The 21,975-nt window shown below is 43.4% G+C and overlaps 1 protein-coding gene across 1 annotated transcript in view; it reads left to right on the top strand.

Moving 5' to 3' along the window:
- Nucleotides 1-17,351: 17,351 nt before the first annotated feature.
- The window catches only part of ephb4a (eph receptor B4a), a 50,801-nt gene continuing 46,177 nt past the window's right edge, over nucleotides 17,352-21,975 (top strand). The window contains exon 1 of the mRNA XM_036968062.2: nucleotides 17,352-18,386. Within this exon, the coding sequence (XP_036823957.1) occupies nucleotides 18,308-18,386 (79 nt within the window). The 5' untranslated portion in view covers nucleotides 17,352-18,307. The remainder of the gene's footprint in view (nucleotides 18,387-21,975) is intronic.

The following is a 21,975-nucleotide window of genomic DNA, read 5'->3' as shown; positions in this document are numbered from 1 at the left end:
ACCAGGGTAACAATATAAATGTGTACTGTTGGGGGTAGTGGAGACACCAGGGTAACAATATAAATGTGTAGTGTTGGGGGTAGTGGAGGACCAGGGTAACATTATAAATGTGTACTGTTGGGGGTATTAGAGGACCAGGGTAACAATATAAATGTGTACTGTTGGGGGTACTGGAGGACCAGGGTAACAATATAAATGTGTACTGTTGGGGGTATTAGAGGACCAGGGTAACCATATAAATGTGTACTGTTGGCGGTACTAGAGGACCAGGGTAACAATATAAATGTGTACTGTTGGGGGTAGTGGAGGACCAGGGTAACAATATAAATGTGTACTGTTGGGGGTAGTGGAGGACCAGGGTTACAATATAAATGTGTATTGTTGGAGGTAGTGGAGGACCAGGGTAACCATATAAATGTGTACTGTTGGGGGTACTAGAGGACCAGGGTAACAATATAAATGTGTACTGTTGGGGGTAGTGGAGGACCAGGGTAACAATATAAATGTGTACTGTTGGGGGTAGTGGAGGACCAGGGTAACAATATAAATGTGTACTGTTGGGGGTAGTGGAGGACCAGGGTAACATTATAAATGTGTACTTTTGGGGGACTAGAGGACCAGGGTAACAATATAAATGTGTACTGTTGGGGGTAGTGGAGGACCAGGGTAACATTATAAATGTGTACTGTTGGGGGTAGTGGAGGACCAGGGTAACAATATAAATGTGTACTGTTGGAGGTAGTGGAGGACCAGGGTAACCATATAAATGTGTACTGTTGGGGGTACTAGAGGACCAGGGTAACATTATAAATGTGTACTGTTGGGGGTAGTGGAGGACCAGGGTAACAATATAAATGTGTACTGTTGGGGGTAGTGGAGGACCAGGGTAACATTATAAATGTGTACTTTTGGGGGTACTAGAGGACCAGGGTAACAATATAAATGTGTACTGTTGGGGGTACTAGAGGACCAGGGTAACAATATAAATGTGTATTGTTGGGGGTAGTGGAGGACCAGGGTAACAATATAAATGTGTACTGTTGGGGGTAGTGGAGGACCAGGGTAACATTATAAATGTGTACTGTTGGGGGTAGTGGAGGACCAGGGTAACATTATAAATGTGTACTGTTGGGGGTAGTGGAGGACCAGGGTAACCATATAAATGTGTACTGTTGGGGGTAGTGGAGGACCAGGGTAACAATATAAATGTGTACTGTTGGGGGTAGTGGAGGACCAGGGTAACATTATAAATGTGTAGTGTTGGGGGTACTAGAGGACCAGGGTAACATTATAAATGTGTACTGTTGGGGGTAGTGGAGGACCAGGGTAACCATATAAATGTGTACTGTTGGGGGTAGTGGAGGACCAGGGTAACATTATAAATGTGTACTGTTGGGGGTAGTGGAGGACCAGGGTAACCATATAAATGTGTAGTGTTGGGGGTAGTGGAGGACCAGGGTAACAATATAAATGTGTACTGTTGGGGGTACTAGAGGACCAGGGTAACAATATAGATGTGTACTGTTGGGGGTATTAGAGGACCAGGGTAACAATATAAATGTGTACTGTTGGGGGTATTAGAGGACCAGGGTAACCATATAAATGTGTACTGTTGGGGGTAGTGGAGGACCAGGGTAACAATATAAATGTGTACCGTTGGGGTACTGGAGGACCAGGCTTACAATATAAATGTGTACTGTTGGCGGTAGTGGAGGACCAGGGTAACAATATAAATGTGTACTGTTGGGGGTACTAGAGGACCAGAGTAACAATATAGATGTGTACTGTTGGGGGTATTAGAGGACCAGGGTAACAATATAAATGTGTACTGTTGGGGGTATTAGAGGACCAGGGTAACCATATAAATGTGTACTGTTGGGGGTACTGGAGGACCAGGGTAACAATATAAATGTGTACTGTTGGGGGTATTAGAGGACCAGGGTAACCATATAAATGTGTACTGTTGGGGGTACTAGAGGACCAGGGTAACCATATAAATGTGTACTGTTGGGGGTACTGGAGGACCAGGGTAACAATATAAATGTGTACTGTTGGGGGTACTAGAGGACCAGGGTAACAATATAAATGTGTACTGTTGGGGGTAGTGGAGACACCAGGGTAACAATATAAATGTGTAGTGTTGGGGGTAGTGCAGGACCAGGGTAACATTATAAATGTGTACTGTTGGGGGTATTAGAGGACCAGGGTAACAATATAAATGTGTACTGTTGGGGGTACTGGAGGACCAGGGTAACAATATAAATGTGTACTGTTGGGGGTATTAGAGGACCAGGGTAACCATATAAATGTGTACTGTTGGCGGTACTAGAGGACCAGGGTAACAATATAAATGTGTACTGTTGGGGGTAGTGGAGGACCAGGGTAACAATATAAATGTGTACTGTTGGGGGTAGTGGAGGACCAGGGTTACAATATAAATGTGTATTGTTGGAGGTAGTGGAGGACCAGGGTAACCATATAAATGTGTACTGTTGGGGGTACTAGAGGACCAGGGTAACAATATAAATGTGTACTGTTGGGGGTAGTGGAGGACCAGGGTAACAATATAAATGTGTACTGTTGGGGGTAGTGGAGGACCAGGGTAACAATATAAATGTGTACTGTTGGGGGTAGTGGAGGACCAGGGTAACATTATAAATGTGTACTTTTGGGGGACTAGAGGACCAGGGTAACAATATAAATGTGTACTGTTGGGGGTAGTGGAGGACCAGGGTAACATTATAAATGTGTACTGTTGGGGGTAGTGGAGGACCAGGGTAACAATATAAATGTGTACTGTTGGAGGTAGTGGAGGACCAGGGTAACCATATAAATGTGTACTGTTGGGGGTACTAGAGGACCAGGGTAACATTATAAATGTGTACTGTTGGGGGTAGTGGAGGACCAGGGTAACAATATAAATGTGTACTGTTGGGGGTAGTGGAGGACCAGGGTAACATTATAAATGTGTACTTTTGGGGGTACTAGAGGACCAGGGTAACAATATAAATGTGTACTGTTGGGGGTACTAGAGGACCAGGGTAACAATATAAATGTGTATTGTTGGGGGTAGTGGAGGACCAGGGTAACAATATAAATGTGTACTGTTGGGGGTAGTGGAGGACCAGGGTAACATTATAAATGTGTACTGTTGGGGGTAGTGGAGGACCAGGGTAACATTATAAATGTGTACTGTTGGGGGTAGTGGAGGACCAGGGTAACCATATAAATGTGTACTGTTGGGGGTAGTGGAGACACCAGGGTAACAATATAAATGTGTAGTGTTGGGGGTAGTGGAGGACCAGGGTAACAATATAAATGTGTACTGTTGGGGGTTGTGGAGGACCAGGGTAACAATATAAATGTGTACTGTTGGGGGTAGTGGAGGACCAGGGTAACATTATAAATGTGTACTTTTGGGGGTACTAGAGGACCAGGGTAACAATATAAATATGTACTGTTGGGGGTACTAGAGGACCAGGGTAACAATATAAATGTGTACTGTTGGGGGTAGTGGAGGACCAGGGTAACAATATAAATGTGTATTGTTGGGGGTAGTGGAGGACCAGGGTAATAATATAAATGTGTACTGTTGGGGGTAGTGGAGGACCAGGGTTACATTATAAATGTGTACTGTTGGGGGTAGTGGAGGACCAGGGTTACATTATAAATGTGTACATATGGGGGTACTAGAGGACAAGGGTAACAATATAAATGTGTAGTGTTGGGGGTAGTGGAGGACCAGGGTAACAATATAAATGTGTACTGTTGGGGGTAGTGGAGGACCAGGGTAACCATATAAATGTGTACTGTTGGGGGTAGTGGAGGACCAGGGTAACAATATAAATGTGTACTGTTGGGGGTAGTGGAGACACCAGGGTAACAATATAAATGTGTACTGTTGGCGGTAGTGGAGGACCAGGGTAACAATATAAATGTGTACTGTTGGAGGTAGTGGAGGACCAGGGTAACAATATAAATGTGTACTGTTGGGGGTAGTGGAGGACCAGGGTAACAATATAAATGTGTACTGTTGGGGGTAGTGGAGGACCAGGGTAACAATATAAATGTGTACTGTTGGGGGTAGTGGAGGACCAGGGTAACATTATAAATGTGTACTTTTGGGGGACTAGAGGACCAGGGTAACAATATAAATGTGTACTGTTGGGGGTAGTGGAGGACCAGGGTAACATTATAAATGTGTACTGTTGGGGGTAGTGGAGGACCAGGGTAACAATATAAATGTGTACTGTTGGAGGTAGTGGAGGACCAGGGTAACCATATAAATGTGTACTGTTGGGGGTACTAGAGGACCAGGGTAACATTATAAATGTGTACTGTTGGGGGTAGTGGAGGACCAGGGTAACAATATAAATGTGTACTGTTGGGGGTAGTGGAGGACCAGGGTAACATTATAAATGTGTACTTTTGGGGGTACTAGAGGACCAGGGTAACAATATAAATGTGTACTGTTGGGGGTACTAGAGGACCAGGGTAACAATATAAATGTGTATTGTTGGGGGTAGTGGAGGACCAGGGTAACAATATAAATGTGTACTGTTGGGGGTAGTGGAGGACCAGGGTAACATTATAAATGTGTACTGTTGGGGGTAGTGGAGGACCAGGGTAACATTATAAATGTGTACTGTTGGGGGTAGTGGAGGACCAGGGTAACCATATAAATGTGTACTGTTGGGGGTAGTGGAGGACCAGGGTAACAATATAAATGTGTACTGTTGGGGGTAGTGGAGGACCAGGGTAACATTATAAATGTGTAGTGTTGGGGGTACTAGAGGACCAGGGTAACATTATAAATGTGTACTGTTGGGGGTAGTGGAGGACCAGGGTAACCATATAAATGTGTACTGTTGGGGGTAGTGGAGGACCAGGGTAACATTATAAATGTGTACTGTTGGGGGTAGTGGAGGACCAGGGTAACCATATAAATGTGTAGTGTTGGGGGTAGTGGAGGACCAGGGTAACAATATAAATGTGTACTGTTGGGGGTACTAGAGGACCAGGGTAACAATATAGATGTGTACTGTTGGGGGTATTAGAGGACCAGGGTAACAATATAAATGTGTACTGTTGGGGGTATTAGAGGACCAGGGTAACCATATAAATGTGTACTGTTGGGGGTAGTGGAGGACCAGGGTAACAATATAAATGTGTACCGTTGGGGTACTGGAGGACCAGGCTTACAATATAAATGTGTACTGTTGGCGGTAGTGGAGGACCAGGGTAACAATATAAATGTGTACTGTTGGGGGTACTAGAGGACCAGAGTAACAATATAGATGTGTACTGTTGGGGGTATTAGAGGACCAGGGTAACAATATAAATGTGTACTGTTGGGGGTATTAGAGGACCAGGGTAACCATATAAATGTGTACTGTTGGGGGTACTGGAGGACCAGGGTAACAATATAAATGTGTACTGTTGGGGGTATTAGAGGACCAGGGTAACCATATAAATGTGTACTGTTGGGGGTACTAGAGGACCAGGGTAACCATATAAATGTGTACTGTTGGGGGTACTGGAGGACCAGGGTAACAATATAAATGTGTACTGTTGGGGGTACTAGAGGACCAGGGTAACAATATAAATGTGTACTGTTGGGGGTAGTGGAGACACCAGGGTAACAATATAAATGTGTAGTGTTGGGGGTAGTGCAGGACCAGGGTAACATTATAAATGTGTACTGTTGGGGGTATTAGAGGACCAGGGTAACAATATAAATGTGTACTGTTGGGGGTACTGGAGGACCAGGGTAACAATATAAATGTGTACTGTTGGGGGTATTAGAGGACCAGGGTAACCATATAAATGTGTACTGTTGGCGGTACTAGAGGACCAGGGTAACAATATAAATGTGTACTGTTGGGGGTAGTGGAGGACCAGGGTAACAATATAAATGTGTACTGTTGGGGGTAGTGGAGGACCAGGGTTACAATATAAATGTGTATTGTTGGAGGTAGTGGAGGACCAGGGTAACCATATAAATGTGTACTGTTGGGGGTACTAGAGGACCAGGGTAACAATATAAATGTGTACTGTTGGGGGTAGTGGAGGACCAGGGTAACAATATAAATGTGTACTGTTGGGGGTAGTGGAGGACCAGGGTAACAATATAAATGTGTACTGTTGGGGGTAGTGGAGGACCAGGGTAACATTATAAATGTGTACTTTTGGGGGACTAGAGGACCAGGGTAACCATATAAATGTGTACTGTTGGGGGTAGTGGAGGACCAGGGTAACATTATAAATGTGTACTGTTGGGGGTAGTGGAGGACCAGGGTAACAATATAAATGTGTACTGTTGGAGGTAGTGGAGGACCAGGGTAACCATATAAATGTGTACTGTTGGGGGTACTAGAGGACCAGGGTAACATTATAAATGTGTACTGTTGGGGGTAGTGGAGGACCAGGGTAACAATATAAATGTGTACTGTTGGGGGTAGTGGAGGACCAGGGTAACATTATAAATGTGTACTTTTGGGGGTACTAGAGGACCAGGGTAACAATATAAATGTGTACTGTTGGGGGTACTAGAGGACCAGGGTAACAATATAAATGTGTATTGTTGGGGGTAGTGGAGGACCAGGGTAACAATATAAATGTGTACTGTTGGGGGTAGTGGAGGACCAGGGTAACATTATAAATGTGTACTGTTGGGGGTAGTGGAGGACCAGGGTAACATTATAAATGTGTACTGTTGGGGGTAGTGGAGGACCAGGGTAACCATATAAATGTGTACTGTTGGGGGTAGTGGAGACACCAGGGTAACAATATAAATGTGTAGTGTTGGGGGTAGTGGAGGACCAGGGTAACAATATAAATGTGTACTGTTGGGGGTAGTGGAGGACCAGGGTAACAATATAAATGTGTACTGTTGGGGGTAGTGGAGGACCAGGGTAACATTATAAATGTGTACTTTTGGGGGTACTAGAGGACCAGGGTAACAATATAAATGTGTACTGTTGGGGGTACTAGAGGACCAGGGTAACAATATAAATGTGTACTGTTGGGGGTAGTGGAGGACCAGGGTAACAATATAAATGTGTATTGTTGGGGGTAGTGGAGGACCAGGGTAATAATATAAATGTGTACTGTTGGGGGTAGTGGAGGACCAGGGTTACATTATAAATGTGTACTGTTGGGGGTAGTGGAGGACCAGGGTTACATTATAAATGTGTACATATGGGGGTACTAGAGGACAAGGGTAACAATATAAATGTGTAGTGTTGGGGGTAGTGGAGGACCCGTGTTACAATATAAATGTGTACATATGGGGGTAGTGGAGGACCCGTGTTACAATATAAATGTGTACTGTTGGGGGTATTAGAGGACCAGGGTAACATTATAAATGTGTACTGTTGGGGGTAGTGGAGGACCAGGGTAACATTATAAATGTGTACTGTTGGGGGTAGTGGAGGACCAGGGTAACAATATAAATGTGTACTGTTGGAGGTAGTGGAGGACCAGGGTAACCATATAAATGTGTACTGTTGGGGGTACTAGAGGACCAGGGTAACATTATAAATGTGTACTGTTGGGGGTAGTGGAGGACCAGGGTAACAATATAAATGTGTACTGTTGGGGGTAGTGGAGGACCAGGGTAACATTATAAATGTGTACTTTTGGGGGTACTAGAGGACCAGGGTAACAATATAAATGTGTACTGTTGGGGGTACTAGAGGACCAGGGTAACAATATAAATGTGTATTGTTGGGGGTAGTGGAGGACCAGGGTAACAATATAAATGTGTACTGTTGGGGGTAGTGGAGGACCAGGGTAACATTATAAATGTGTACTGTTGGGGGTAGTGGAGGACCAGGGTAACATTATAAATGTGTACTGTTGGGGGTAGTGGAGGACCAGGGTAACCATATAAATGTGTACTGTTGGGGGTAGTGGAGGACCAGGGTAACAATATAAATGTGTACTGTTGGGGGTAGTGGAGGACCAGGGTAACATTATAAATGTGTAGTGTTGGGGGTACTAGAGGACCAGGGTAACATTATAAATGTGTACTGTTGGGGGTAGTGGAGGACCAGGGTAACCATATAAATGTGTACTGTTGGGGGTAGTGGAGGACCAGGGTAACATTATAAATGTGTACTGTTGGGGGTAGTGGAGGACCAGGGTAACCATATAAATGTGTAGTGTTGGGGGTAGTGGAGGACCAGGGTAACAATATAAATGTGTACTGTTGGGGGTACTAGAGGACCAGGGTAACAATATAGATGTGTACTGTTGGGGGTATTAGAGGACCAGGGTAACAATATAAATGTGTACTGTTGGGGGTATTAGAGGACCAGGGTAACCATATAAATGTGTACTGTTGGGGGTAGTGGAGGACCAGGGTAACAATATAAATGTGTACCGTTGGGGTACTGGAGGACCAGGCTTACAATATAAATGTGTACTGTTGGCGGTAGTGGAGGACCAGGGTAACAATATAAATGTGTACTGTTGGGGGTACTAGAGGACCAGAGTAACAATATAGATGTGTACTGTTGGGGGTATTAGAGGACCAGGGTAACAATATAAATGTGTACTGTTGGGGGTATTAGAGGACCAGGGTAACCATATAAATGTGTACTGTTGGGGGTACTGGAGGACCAGGGTAACAATATAAATGTGTACTGTTGGGGGTATTAGAGGACCAGGGTAACCATATAAATGTGTACTGTTGGGGGTACTAGAGGACCAGGGTAACCATATAAATGTGTACTGTTGGGGGTACTGGAGGACCAGGGTAACAATATAAATGTGTACTGTTGGGGGTACTAGAGGACCAGGGTAACAATATAAATGTGTACTGTTGGGGGTAGTGGAGACACCAGGGTAACAATATAAATGTGTAGTGTTGGGGGTAGTGCAGGACCAGGGTAACATTATAAATGTGTACTGTTGGGGGTATTAGAGGACCAGGGTAACAATATAAATGTGTACTGTTGGGGGTACTGGAGGACCAGGGTAACAATATAAATGTGTACTGTTGGGGGTATTAGAGGACCAGGGTAACCATATAAATGTGTACTGTTGGCGGTACTAGAGGACCAGGGTAACAATATAAATGTGTACTGTTGGGGGTAGTGGAGGACCAGGGTAACAATATAAATGTGTACTGTTGGGGGTAGTGGAGGACCAGGGTTACAATATAAATGTGTATTGTTGGAGGTAGTGGAGGACCAGGGTAACCATATAAATGTGTACTGTTGGGGGTACTAGAGGACCAGGGTAACAATATAAATGTGTACTGTTGGGGGTAGTGGAGGACCAGGGTAACAATATAAATGTGTACTGTTGGGGGTAGTGGAGGACCAGGGTAACAATATAAATGTGTACTGTTGGGGGTAGTGGAGGACCAGGGTAACATTATAAATGTGTACTTTTGGGGGACTAGAGGACCAGGGTAACCATATAAATGTGTACTGTTGGGGGTAGTGGAGGACCAGGGTAACATTATAAATGTGTACTGTTGGGGGTAGTGGAGGACCAGGGTAACAATATAAATGTGTACTGTTGGAGGTAGTGGAGGACCAGGGTAACCATATAAATGTGTACTGTTGGGGGTACTAGAGGACCAGGGTAACATTATAAATGTGTACTGTTGGGGGTAGTGGAGGACCAGGGTAACAATATAAATGTGTACTGTTGGGGGTAGTGGAGGACCAGGGTAACATTATAAATGTGTACTTTTGGGGGTACTAGAGGACCAGGGTAACAATATAAATGTGTACTGTTGGGGGTACTAGAGGACCAGGGTAACAATATAAATGTGTATTGTTGGGGGTAGTGGAGGACCAGGGTAACAATATAAATGTGTACTGTTGGGGGTAGTGGAGGACCAGGGTAACATTATAAATGTGTACTGTTGGGGGTAGTGGAGGACCAGGGTAACATTATAAATGTGTACTGTTGGGGGTAGTGGAGGACCAGGGTAACCATATAAATGTGTACTGTTGGGGGTAGTGGAGACACCAGGGTAACAATATAAATGTGTAGTGTTGGGGGTAGTGGAGGACCAGGGTAACAATATAAATGTGTACTGTTGGGGGTAGTGGAGGACCAGGGTAACAATATAAATGTGTACTGTTGGGGGTAGTGGAGGACCAGGGTAACATTATAAATGTGTACTTTTGGGGGTACTAGAGGACCAGGGTAACAATATAAATGTGTACTGTTGGGGGTACTAGAGGACCAGGGTAACAATATAAATGTGTACTGTTGGGGGTAGTGGAGGACCAGGGTAACAATATAAATGTGTATTGTTGGGGGTAGTGGAGGACCAGGGTAATAATATAAATGTGTACTGTTGGGGGTAGTGGAGGACCAGGGTTACATTATAAATGTGTACTGTTGGGGGTAGTGGAGGACCAGGGTTACATTATAAATGTGTACATATGGGGGTACTAGAGGACAAGGGTAACAATATAAATGTGTAGTGTTGGGGGTAGTGGAGGACCCGTGTTACAATATAAATGTGTACATATGGGGGTAGTGGAGGACCCGTGTTACAATATAAATGTGTACTGTTGGGGGTATTAGAGGACCAGGGTAACAATATAGATGTGTACTGTTGGGGGTAGTGGAGACACCAGGGTAACAATATAAATGTGTACTGTTGGGGGTAGTGGAGGACTAGGGTAACAATATAAATGTGTACTGTTGGGGGTATTAGAGGACCAGGGTAACAATATAGATGTGTACTGTTGGGGGTAGTGGAGACACCAGGGTAACAATATAAATGTGTACTGTTGGGGGTAGTGGAGGACCAGGGTAACAATATAAATGTGTACTGTTGGGGGTAGTGGAGGACCAGGGTAACCATATAAATGTGTACTGTTGGGGGTAGTGGAGGACCAGGGTAACAATATAAATGTGTACTGTTGGGGGTAGTGGAGACACCAGGGTAACAATATAAATGTGTACTGTTGGGGGTAGTGGAGGACCAGGGTAACAATATAAATGTGTACTGTTGGAGGTAGTGGAGGACCAGGGTAACAATATAAATGTGTACTGTTGGGGGTAGTGGAGACACCAGGGTAACAATATAAATGTGTACTGTTGGGGGTACTAGAGGACCAGGGTAACAATATAAATGTGTACTGTTGGGGGTACTAGAGGACCAGGGTAACAATATAAATGTGTACATATGGGGGTAGTGGAGGACCAGGGTAACAATATAAATGTGTACTGTTGGGGGTACTAGAGGACCAGGGTAACAATATAAATGTGTACTGTTGGAGGTAGTGGAGGACCAGGGTAACAATATAAATGTGTACTGTTGGGGGTACTAGAGGACCAGGGTTACAATATAAATGTGTACTGTTGGGGGTAGTGGAGGACAAGGGTGGGGTTACTAGTTGTATGGATAGGGTGTCACAAGGATATGGGGTAAAGTGTGGGGTTAACAGACACATACTAGAGGTAATAGGCAGAACTGGTCTGTATTTGGTAACGTTGTTACATCCATCTCAAACATTTGGCGGTGTTAGGATATATTAGGATATATGGGTGTTTGGATTGTGGTGGGTTGTTTTACGATGGGTGGGGCTAAAGGTTTGTAGGGAGGGGTTGTAGTGAAGGGGGGTGGGGTGTGTTTATGTTATGTTGGGATGGGATGGGGGTAGAACCTGGTATGGCAGCATAGTGTATGTTGTATGGTCTGCAAGACTCAGAGGGTCTGGTTTTGTTCGATTGACTTATTGCTGTGTTCTGCTGAAAGTCTCCCTGCTTGCCAAACACGAGACCATGAGCCATGAAACAGCCCTTTCACAGCTCTCTCACCTCTCTCTCCTCTCCCTCCCCCCTCCCTTCCTTCTCCCTTCTCTCTCCCCTCTCTCGCCTCCATATCGGCTACCCCCCTCTCCCCTCCCTCTCCCCTTCCCCTCACACACCCACCCACACACTCTCTCTATGTGTCCTTCATGTCCTTCTCCTCTCCCCCTCCTCTACCTGACACGCTCACTCTCTCTTCCTGTATCCTCTGTGTCCTTCTCCTCTCCCCATCCTCTACCTGACACGCTCACTCTCTCTTCCTGTATCCTCGGTGTCCTTCTCCTCTCCCCATCCTCTACCTGACACGCTCACTCTCTCTTCCTGTATCCTCGGTGTCCTTCTCCTCTCCCCCTCCTCTACCTGACACGCTCACTCTCTCTTCCTGTATCCTCTGTGTCCTTCTCCTCTCCCCATCCTCTACCTGACACGCTCACTCTCTCTTCCTGTATCCTCGGTGTCCTTCTCCTCTCCCCCTCCTCTACCTGACACGCTCACTCTCTCTTCCTGTATCCTCGGTGTCCTTCTCCTCTCCCCCTCCTCTACCTGACACGCTCACTCTCTCTTCCTGTATCCTCGGTGTCCTTCTCCTCTCCCCCTCCTCTACCTGACACACTCACTCTCTCTTCCTGTATCCTCGGTGTCCTTCTCCTCTCCCCCTCCTCTACCTGACACGCTCACTCTCTCTTCCTGTATCCTCGGTGTCCTTCTCCTCTCCCCCTCCTCTACCTGACACGCTCACTCTCTCTTCATGTATCATTGGTGTGTTTCTGATCCTCTCTCATTCCCATCCTATCCCGCTCTCTTTTGCGTAATGAACTATTTGGTGTCTGCGTTATTATTTTAATCATGCATTCCACAGCACAATTTACTACCCTCCCCACACCTTTCTACCCTCCCTGGTCACCATGGCAATGCCATATTTTCAAGTTGTTTCCATTTTGATATCCCAATTACAGATGTGATCATGGTGGGAAGAGGGGGGCTGAGGAGGATTGCAGATGAAAGCATTGGGGGGAATTACAGAGACTGTGCAGTTATAAATTAGTCATTAATATTATGGATGGGAAGACTATTATGGATGGTATTGTGTGGTGCATTTGGTAGAGCATGGCACTTGCAATGTTGAGGTTGTGGGTTCTATTCCCCTATAGGACCAGTCTGAAAAATGTATGCACACGCTGTATGCACACTTTCAGTCGCTTTGCATAAGAACGCCTGGTAAATGACTTAAATGTTGGGATGAGTGTCAGAATCAAAGGGATATCTGAAAGTAGCTATAAACCTTTGGTCATTGCTACCTCACACCTGCTCCACTGTCGGGGGCTAGATAGATGATGGAAGTGTTTTGGCCCGGACATAACAGTAGCATCAAATGCCCTGAAGCCATGGTAGAACAGTGGCTGCTTGATGGCCTTCCCTCCCCATTCACACCACACATGGACTGACGTTGAACCACAGCAGACTTCACACCTCTGTGGCACTGTGCCAGTCTCAGCTCTTCCCGATGTGTCTTTCTTTCACTTATTATTGTGGTTTCCTCTGTTCTGACCTCCACCATGTCTCACCTCCACCGTGTCAGTCTCACCCCAGAGAGAAAAGTCTCACGCAACACCCTCTGAGCTTTTACCATTATATGCGAGGGAACATGGGGTTTATGGCTCACTTTGGATGCAGGCCTTCTCTGAGAAACTTGCTGATCCAACCTTATTCCAGGCCAACTTCTTCCTTGAATGCACATTAACACAGTGGCAGATAGGGTGTTTTCCTGCTGCTGTTGTGTTGTGGGTCGGCAGCCGGGGGTGTTTGTTTTTTAAGGAACTCAGTCCGACTTACTCGTGGAAGTTGTAATAGTACAATGCACGAGGTGACATTTCTAAATTGGGTAGTGCATCATCAGTTCCTCTTCTCATGTCAGTCATTTCATACCTTAGAGAGCTATTTAGATACTAAACAAACATATAAACGCAACATGCAACAATTTCAAAGATTTTACTGAGGAAATCAGTCAATTGAAATATATTTATCAGGCCCTAATTTATGGATTTCACATGACTGGGAATACAGATATGCATCTGTTGGTCCCAAAAAAAGTAGGTGCATAGATGAGAAACACTCAGTATCTGGTGTGACCACCGTTTACCTCGTGCAGCACGACACATCTCCTTCGCATAGAGTCGATCAGACTGTTGATTGTGGCCTACGGAACATTTTCCCACTCCTCTTCAATGGCTGTGTGAAGTTGCTGATATTGGAAGGAACTGGACCACACTGTTGTACACACCAATTCAGAGCATCCCAAACATTCTCAATGAGTGACATGTCTGGTGAGTATGCAGGCCATGGATATTTTTAGCTTCCAGGAATTGTGTACAGATACTTGCAACATGGGGCTGTGCATTATCATGAATTTAGTTTTATTTTACCTTTATTTTACCAGGTAAGTTGACTGAGAACACCTTCTCATTTACAGCAATAACCTGGGGAATAGTTACAGGAGAGGGGATGAATGAGCCAATTGTAAGCTGGGGATGATTAGATGACCAATATGGTATGAGGGCCAGATTGAGAATTTAGTCAGGACACTGGGGTTAACACCACTACTCTTACAATTAAGTGCCATGGGATCTTTTATTGACCACAGAAAGTCAGAACGTTTAACATCTCATCTGAAAAACAGCAACCTACACTGGGCAATGTCCCCAATCATTGCCCTGGGGTATTGGGATATGTTTTTAGACCAGCGGAAAGGGTGCCTCCTACTGGCCCTCCAACACCACTTCCAGTAGCATCTGGTCTACCATCCAGGGACTGACCAGGACCAACCCTGCTTAGCTTCAGAAGCAAGCCAGCAGGTGGGAAGCAAGATGGTATGCTGGCATAAAAGCAGCATGAAACATGAGGTGATGACGGCGGACGAATTGCACGACAACGGGCCTCAGGATCTCAGGATCTCGTCACGATATAGCTGTGCCTTCAGATTTCCATCGATAAAATATAATTGTTTTGGTTGTCCGTAGCTTCTGCCTGCCCATACCATAACCCCACTTCCACCACGGGGCACTCTGTTCACAGTGTTGACATCAGCAAACCGCTTGCCCACACGACACCATACAAAATGACATTGGAGGTGGCTTATGACATAGAAATTAACATTAAATTCTCTGGCAACAGCTCTGGTGGACATTCCTGCAGTCAGCATGCCAATTGCATGCTCTCTCAAAAATTGAGACATCTGTGGCGTTGTGTTGTGTGGCAAAACAGCACATTTTAAAGTGGCCTTTTATTGTCTCCAGGGATGTATACAAATGTGTGCACAAAATGTAAGAGGAATAAGCTTTTGGAAATTTCTCAGATTTTTTGATTTCATCTCATGAAACATGGGACCACCACTTTACAAGTTGCATTTATTTGTTCATTATATCTTGTCAGAAATGTCCAGATCAAAACACCGTTTTTTTTAGCTAGATTTTTTAGCCCATTTTGTAGTAATGTTCGAGTCACTCAAATATCACATGAATACATATTAGACATGGCAAAATGTACAGAATTTCAAGAAAATTTGCATTAAAACTGCAAAATGTGTAGAATTGCAGGAAATAAGCTTTAAACCTGCAATCAAAATGTCTCTCCGCTAACAAGGTTTGTGTCATGAACAGTGCTTGTGCCCATTGAAGTACTGTACACGTGGCATGCACGGGATGTTGGCCAGAGTGAAAAGTTTTGCAACCCCTGTAGTGTCTGAACGGAATCGTGCCCAGGAGTGTGTGTCACAGGATACCATGTGCTTACAGCCGTAAGACAGGCCCGGGATTAAAGCCCAGTCAGACCTGACCCCATTAAACACATTCCTTTGACCCAGTTTATCCACGGGCCGAGGCTTTTTTTGGGCCACCTTGGACTCAAGAGCACAACCGAGTATGCTTCTCACTGCAACACACAGCTGCCTACACCATCTGCACAATGAGCATAGTAGGTAGAGGCAGGTAGCCTAGTGGTGAATAATCTGTCGATGTGCTCTTGAGCAAGGCACTAAACCCTAATTACTCATTTATGTTGATCTGGAGAAGTGTCATCTAAATGAGTAAAAATGTAGGTATGGTTGTGTGCATACCGCTCATATAATATTATTTGTTTAGTTATTTAACCAGGCAAGTCAGTTAAGAACAAGTTCTTATTTACAATGACGGCCTGTCCCAGCCGAACCCTAACGACGCTGGGCCAATTGTGCACAGCCCATGGTACCCCCAATCACAGCCAGTTGTGATACAGCCTGGAATTGTACCATGGTCTGTAGTGACACCTCTAGCACTGAGATGCAGCACCTTAGACCACTGTGCCACTCGGGAGCCCATTTGTGACATATAAGTGTTTCGGGCAAAGTACAAAGTACAGAGCAAATAGCTCAATTCAACACCATTGCTTATAATTCCTTTATTATACACAGTCGATTTATAAGATTATTATCACATTTAGCAAGGTACATTAACTTACATTACAGCATGTTCTGTGTAGGACAAGGAGTTTTAACTCACCTAATGGCTCAAGAGGAAATGCCTGAGAGATATGTGTATGTTAATTCGTCTATGTGTGGTGTGAAAACATTTGTAGAACATTACAAACCATGAAGAAATTAATAAAAAAATTACTTAGAACACAGGAAATGTCCTTGTGTGTCCTGCAGACCAATTCCATAATAAAGGCCAATCATAGTATAGTAAATGTGTATCATAATAAGCATTGTTTATACTTTCAGACACATAGTTTAGACCTAATTAATTCTCAAGCTTTCTCGTTCTCAGCCTGCACTGGCAGTCTTTCGCTGCTACTAATTGTTTTCCACCATGGGTCTTCCAGATCATTTACATAAGAAAAGGACCAACCGCTCCATAACTTTAATGAAGTCACTGCCGAGGAAATAACAGGCCAATCCACAATGCGGCTTCCTGCGACTCTGCATGGAGATAGCGCATTTGCATGGGAATGACATGAAACCAACAACATTCAGGTTTCTTTTCCATGGATATTGTAGTAGCCTGTATTTTTTTATATATATAACTAGGCAAGTCAGATAAGAACATATTCTTATTTACAATGACGGCCTACCCCGGCCAAACCCTAACGACGCTGGGTCAATTGTGCGCCCCCCTATGGCACTCCTGGTGACGGCCGGTTGTGATACAGCCTGGATTCGAATCAGGGTCTGTAGTGACGCCTCTAGCACTGAGATGCAGTGCCTTAGAACGCTGCGCCACTCGGGAGGCCGAGTATGTATTGCTTACAGAGCAGACTGGAATGAAACTAAATATCATATAAGAGAACACTGCAAAAGTATATCAAAAACCTGTTGGCTATTTCAATTTGTGTGTCATGAATGAAACATGATAACTCTCTGGTATGAACAATATCACTCCCGGCACTTAGGCTACCGAAGCTCGCAACAACGAAAAGGAAGTAACAGCTCTCCCCTCTTACATACACAATTGCAAAAAATATCACAAAAATGGGTCGGGCGAATGCGTTGATTTTCATATTCTTTTGACTTACAGCTCGAATTGACCTATGGTTGGCCGAAACTGTGTGCGTGGAGGCGGGGCGTAAGCAGTCAGTGTGTGTTAGTGCTATTCGGCTCTGAATGTGTTGAAATATCCCTAGTGAGAGGTTACTGAGTGGACGGGGATAAGTGCATAACTTTTTGTTTCTAGTTTATTTTCTTGAGAGTGATTTCTCGTAAAAAAAATCTTTCAGCTCTGTGATTTGTACATCGTTCTACATCATTGGGAACAGCCTAAAGACAAGGGCAGAGACACGCAGTTGTTCCCGACCAGCTATCCACTTAATTTTTGGGGAGGAATTTACAGAAATATCAATACAATTTTGGATCTGGTCGTTTGTAAAGAAACAAACAGAACACAGCAGTAACATGATTTTCATTCATCTCGACAATTGAGTTTTTTTGCAAGTGCCTTGACTGCAGACATCGAATTGAGAGGAGATTTGGGAGAAGTCGTCGAGGGTTCATGGACAAAGAGTGGAACGAATACAGCCAATGATACGATAAGTTTTATCTACATGCGTCCCCCTTCTTGAATGTGACAGGGGGGACATGGGACAAGATCATAGGACAACTCCGCTATATAATTGTATAGCCACTATATGCAATATGTTCTAGTGCTATATAGCAACGTTTTTCTTAGTATGAAAGTTAATACTTTATTGACTATTCTAGATTAAAAAAAACTGGTGTTTTTTTATTTTTATCGACTTATTCCATGAGACATTGACTTCCCACCGTCAGTCAGTCAAAGCGAGGTTTTCCTTGTAATATTGTGACCACATTTTTTTTCACTCCTTCCCCAGTGAAACTGGTGTTTGAACTGTTGTCCGTGTCAGATGTGGTCAGTGTTGCGGCCAATGGGTACACGGCCCAGTTGACGGTGCCTGTAATTCACCAGTTTAACCTTTTTGACACACACAACCGAAGCAGTTCGTTTATATTACGGATATTCTGGATGCCATTATGGAGTTCATATCCAGTCGCATTGCCCCACTTTGGCTGGTCCTGCTGGAGTGTTTGCTTCTGTCGACAGCAGAGGAAGGTAGGTCGGATTGGTTCATATGACCTCCTCTACAACGTTCTCAATTAAAAGGCTTCATGTACTGCTTATTGTCGAAGAAAAATGTACTGTGGCGTTATTAGGCCACCTAATAGCTTATTGAAAATATGATTTAGTCCAATTTTTCCTTCAACTTCAGATTGTTGTTACATTGAAACAGCATCACATATTACATTGTAACAACTGCACTGTTACGTTGTAACAGTCGCACGTGCTTGTTACAATGTGACATGCCGGTTGTAAATCATCATGATGGTTAATCAATCCTACACTCCTAAGTTTTTACTGTGTCATATTTTTATTTGTATGAAGAATCATAAGCCTCCACTATCTAACTATTGCAATTAAACTCTGAGTGAGACTTTGCCATTATTGAAGATTCACTTGTTGCACGTGTCTTTATATATATATACACAGTACACACTACCAATCAAAGGTTTTAGAACACCTACTCATTCAAGGGTTTGTCTTTATTTGTACTATTTTATACATTGTACAATAATAGTGAAGACATTAAAACTGAAATAACACAAATGGAATCATGTAGTAACCAAAAAAGTGTTAAACAAATCTAAATATATTTGAGATTTGAGATTCTTCAAAGTAGCCAACCATTGCCATAATGACAGATTTGCACACTGGCATTCTCTCAACCAGCTTCATGAGGTAGTCACCTGGATTACATTTCAATTAACAGGTGTGCCTTGTTAACTTCTTATGGCTGCCATCCCGTTAACGGGATAATTGTCATCAACGACCGCTGAATTGCATAGCACCACATTCAAATAATATTACAAAAAATATTTTTATTAATGAAATCACAAGTGCAATATAGCAAAACACAGCTTAGCCTATTGTTAATCCACCTATCATGTCAGATTTAGAAAATATGCTTTACAGCGAAAGCAATCCAAGCGTTTGTGTAAGTTTATCGATCGCTCGACAAAACATTATGTACACCTAGCATCAAGTAGCTTGGTCACAAAAATCAGAAAAGCAATCAAATTAATAATTTACCTTTGATGATTTTCGGATGTTTTCACTCACGAGGCTCCCAGTTACACAATAAATATTCCTTTTGTTCCATAAAGATTATTTTTATATCCAAAATACCTCAGTTTGTTTGGCGCGTTATGTTCAGAAATCCACAGGAAAGAGCGGTCACGACAACGCAGACAAATTCCAAATAGTATCCGTAATGTCCACAGAAACATGTAAAAGTTTTTTATAATCAATCCTCAGGGTCTTTTTAAAATATTTAATTGATAATATATCAACCGCAACTGTCTTTTTCAGTCAGAGAGGGAAAGGCAATGGCAGCCTAAACTCTGTTACGCATACAAAACGCTGCTGGCACCCGGCCATACAATGACACAATGTTATCTTTCTCGCTAATTTAAAAAATAAAAGCCTGAAACTATATCTAAAGACTGTTGACACCTTGAGGAAGCGATCGGAAAAGGAATCTGGTTGATATCCCTTTAAATGGAGCAAAGGCAGGCTATGGAACATGGAGTTTTCAAAATAGAAGCCACTTCCTGGTTTGATTTTCCTCATGGTTTTGCCTGCAATATCAGTAATGTTATACTCACAGACAATATTTTGACAGTTTTGGAAACTTTAGAGTGTTTTCTATCCAATACTAATAATAATATGCATATATTAGCAACTGAGACTGAGGAGCAGGCTGTTTAGCTTGGGCAACTTATTCATCCAAGCTACTCAATAAAAGACCAAGTCCATATTATGGCAAGAACAGCTCAAATAAGCAAAGAGAAATGACAGTCCGTCATTACTTTAAGACATGAAGGTCAGTCAATATGGAACATTTCATTAACTTTGAAAGTTTATTCAAGTGCAGTCGCAAAAACGATCAAGTCCTATGATGAAACTGTCTCTCATGAGGACTGGCACAGGAAAGGAAGACCCAGAGTTACATCTGCTGCAGAGGATACGTTCATTAGAGTTACCAGCCGTAAGAAATGCATCTCACATCTCAACATCAACTGTTTAGTGACTACATGAATCAGACCTTCATGGTCGAATTGCTGCAAAGAAACCACTACTAAAGGACACCAATAAGAATAATATACTTGCTTGGGCCAAGAAACATGAGCAAGGGACATTAAACCAGTGGAAATCTGTCCTTTGGTCTGATGAGTCCAAATTTGAGATTTTTGGTTCCAACCGTGTCTTTGTGAGACGCAGAGTAGATGAACGGATGATCTCCACATGTCTGGTTCCCACCGTGAAGCAGGGAGGAGGAGGTGTGATGGTTTGGGGGTGCTTTGCTGGTGACACTGTCAGTGATTTATTTAGAATTCAAAGAACACTTAACCAGCTTGGCAACCACAGCATTCTGCAGCGATACGCAATCACATCTGGTTTGCACTTAGTGGGACTATCATTTGTTTTTCAACAGGACAATGACCCAACGCACCTCCAGGCTGTGTAAGAGCTATTTGACCAAGGATAGTGATCATGTGCTGCATTAAATGACTGGGCATCCACAATCACCATACCTCAACCCAATTGACATGGTTTGGGATGAGTTGGACCGCAGAGTGAAGGAAAAGCAGACAACACGTGCTCAGTATATGTGGGAACTCCTTCAAAACTGTTGGAAAAGCGTTCCAGGAGAAGCTGGTTGAGAGAATGTGTGCAAGCAGTTATCAAGGCAAACTGTGGCTACTTTGAAGAATCTAAAATCTATTTTGATTTGTTTAACACTTTTTTGGTTACTACATGATTCCATGTGTTATTTCATAGTTTTGATGTCTTCACTATTATTCTACAATGTAGAAGATAGTAAAAATAAAGAAAATCCGTTGTATGTATAGGTGTTCAAAATTTTGACTGGTACTGGAAATATATATTTATGTATATACAGTTGAAGTCGGAAGTTTACAAACACTTAGGTTGGAGTCATTAAAACTGTTTTTTTCAACCACTCCACAAATGTCTTGTTAACAAACTACAGTTTTGGCTAGTCAGTTAGGACATCAACTTTGGGGCATGACACAAGTAATTGTTCCAACAATTGTTTACATGAAGATTATTTCACTTATAATTCACTGTATCACAATTCTAGTGGGTCAGAAGTTTACATACACTAAGTTGACTGTGCCTTTAAACAGCTTGGAAAATTCCAGAAAATTATGTCATGGCTTTAGAAGCTTCTGATAGGCTAACTGTGGATGTATTTCAAGGCCTACCTTCAAACTCAGTGCCTCTTTGCTTGACATCATGGGAAAATCAAAAGAAATCAGCCAAGACTGGTTCATCCTTGGAAGCAATTTCCAAACGCCTGAAGGTACCATGTTCATCTGTACAAACAATAGCACACAAGTATAAACACCATGGGACCACGCAGCCATCATACCGCTCAGGAAGGAGAAGCGTTCTGCCTCCTAGAAATGAACATACTTTGGTGCGAAAAGTGCAAATCAATCCCAGAATAACAGCAAAGGACCTTGTGAAGTTGCTGGAGGAAACAGGTACAAAAGTATCTATATCCACAGTAAACAGAGTCCTATATCGACATAACCTGAAAGGCCGCTCAGCAAGGGAG

Source organism: Oncorhynchus mykiss, chromosome 29, assembly GCF_057628025.1.
Source record: "Oncorhynchus mykiss isolate SJ-2025 chromosome 29, ASM5762802v1, whole genome shotgun sequence".
NCBI classification, from domain to species: Eukaryota; Metazoa; Chordata; class Actinopteri; order Salmoniformes; family Salmonidae; genus Oncorhynchus; species Oncorhynchus mykiss.
This window is presented reverse-complemented; position numbering and strand designations above follow the sequence as displayed.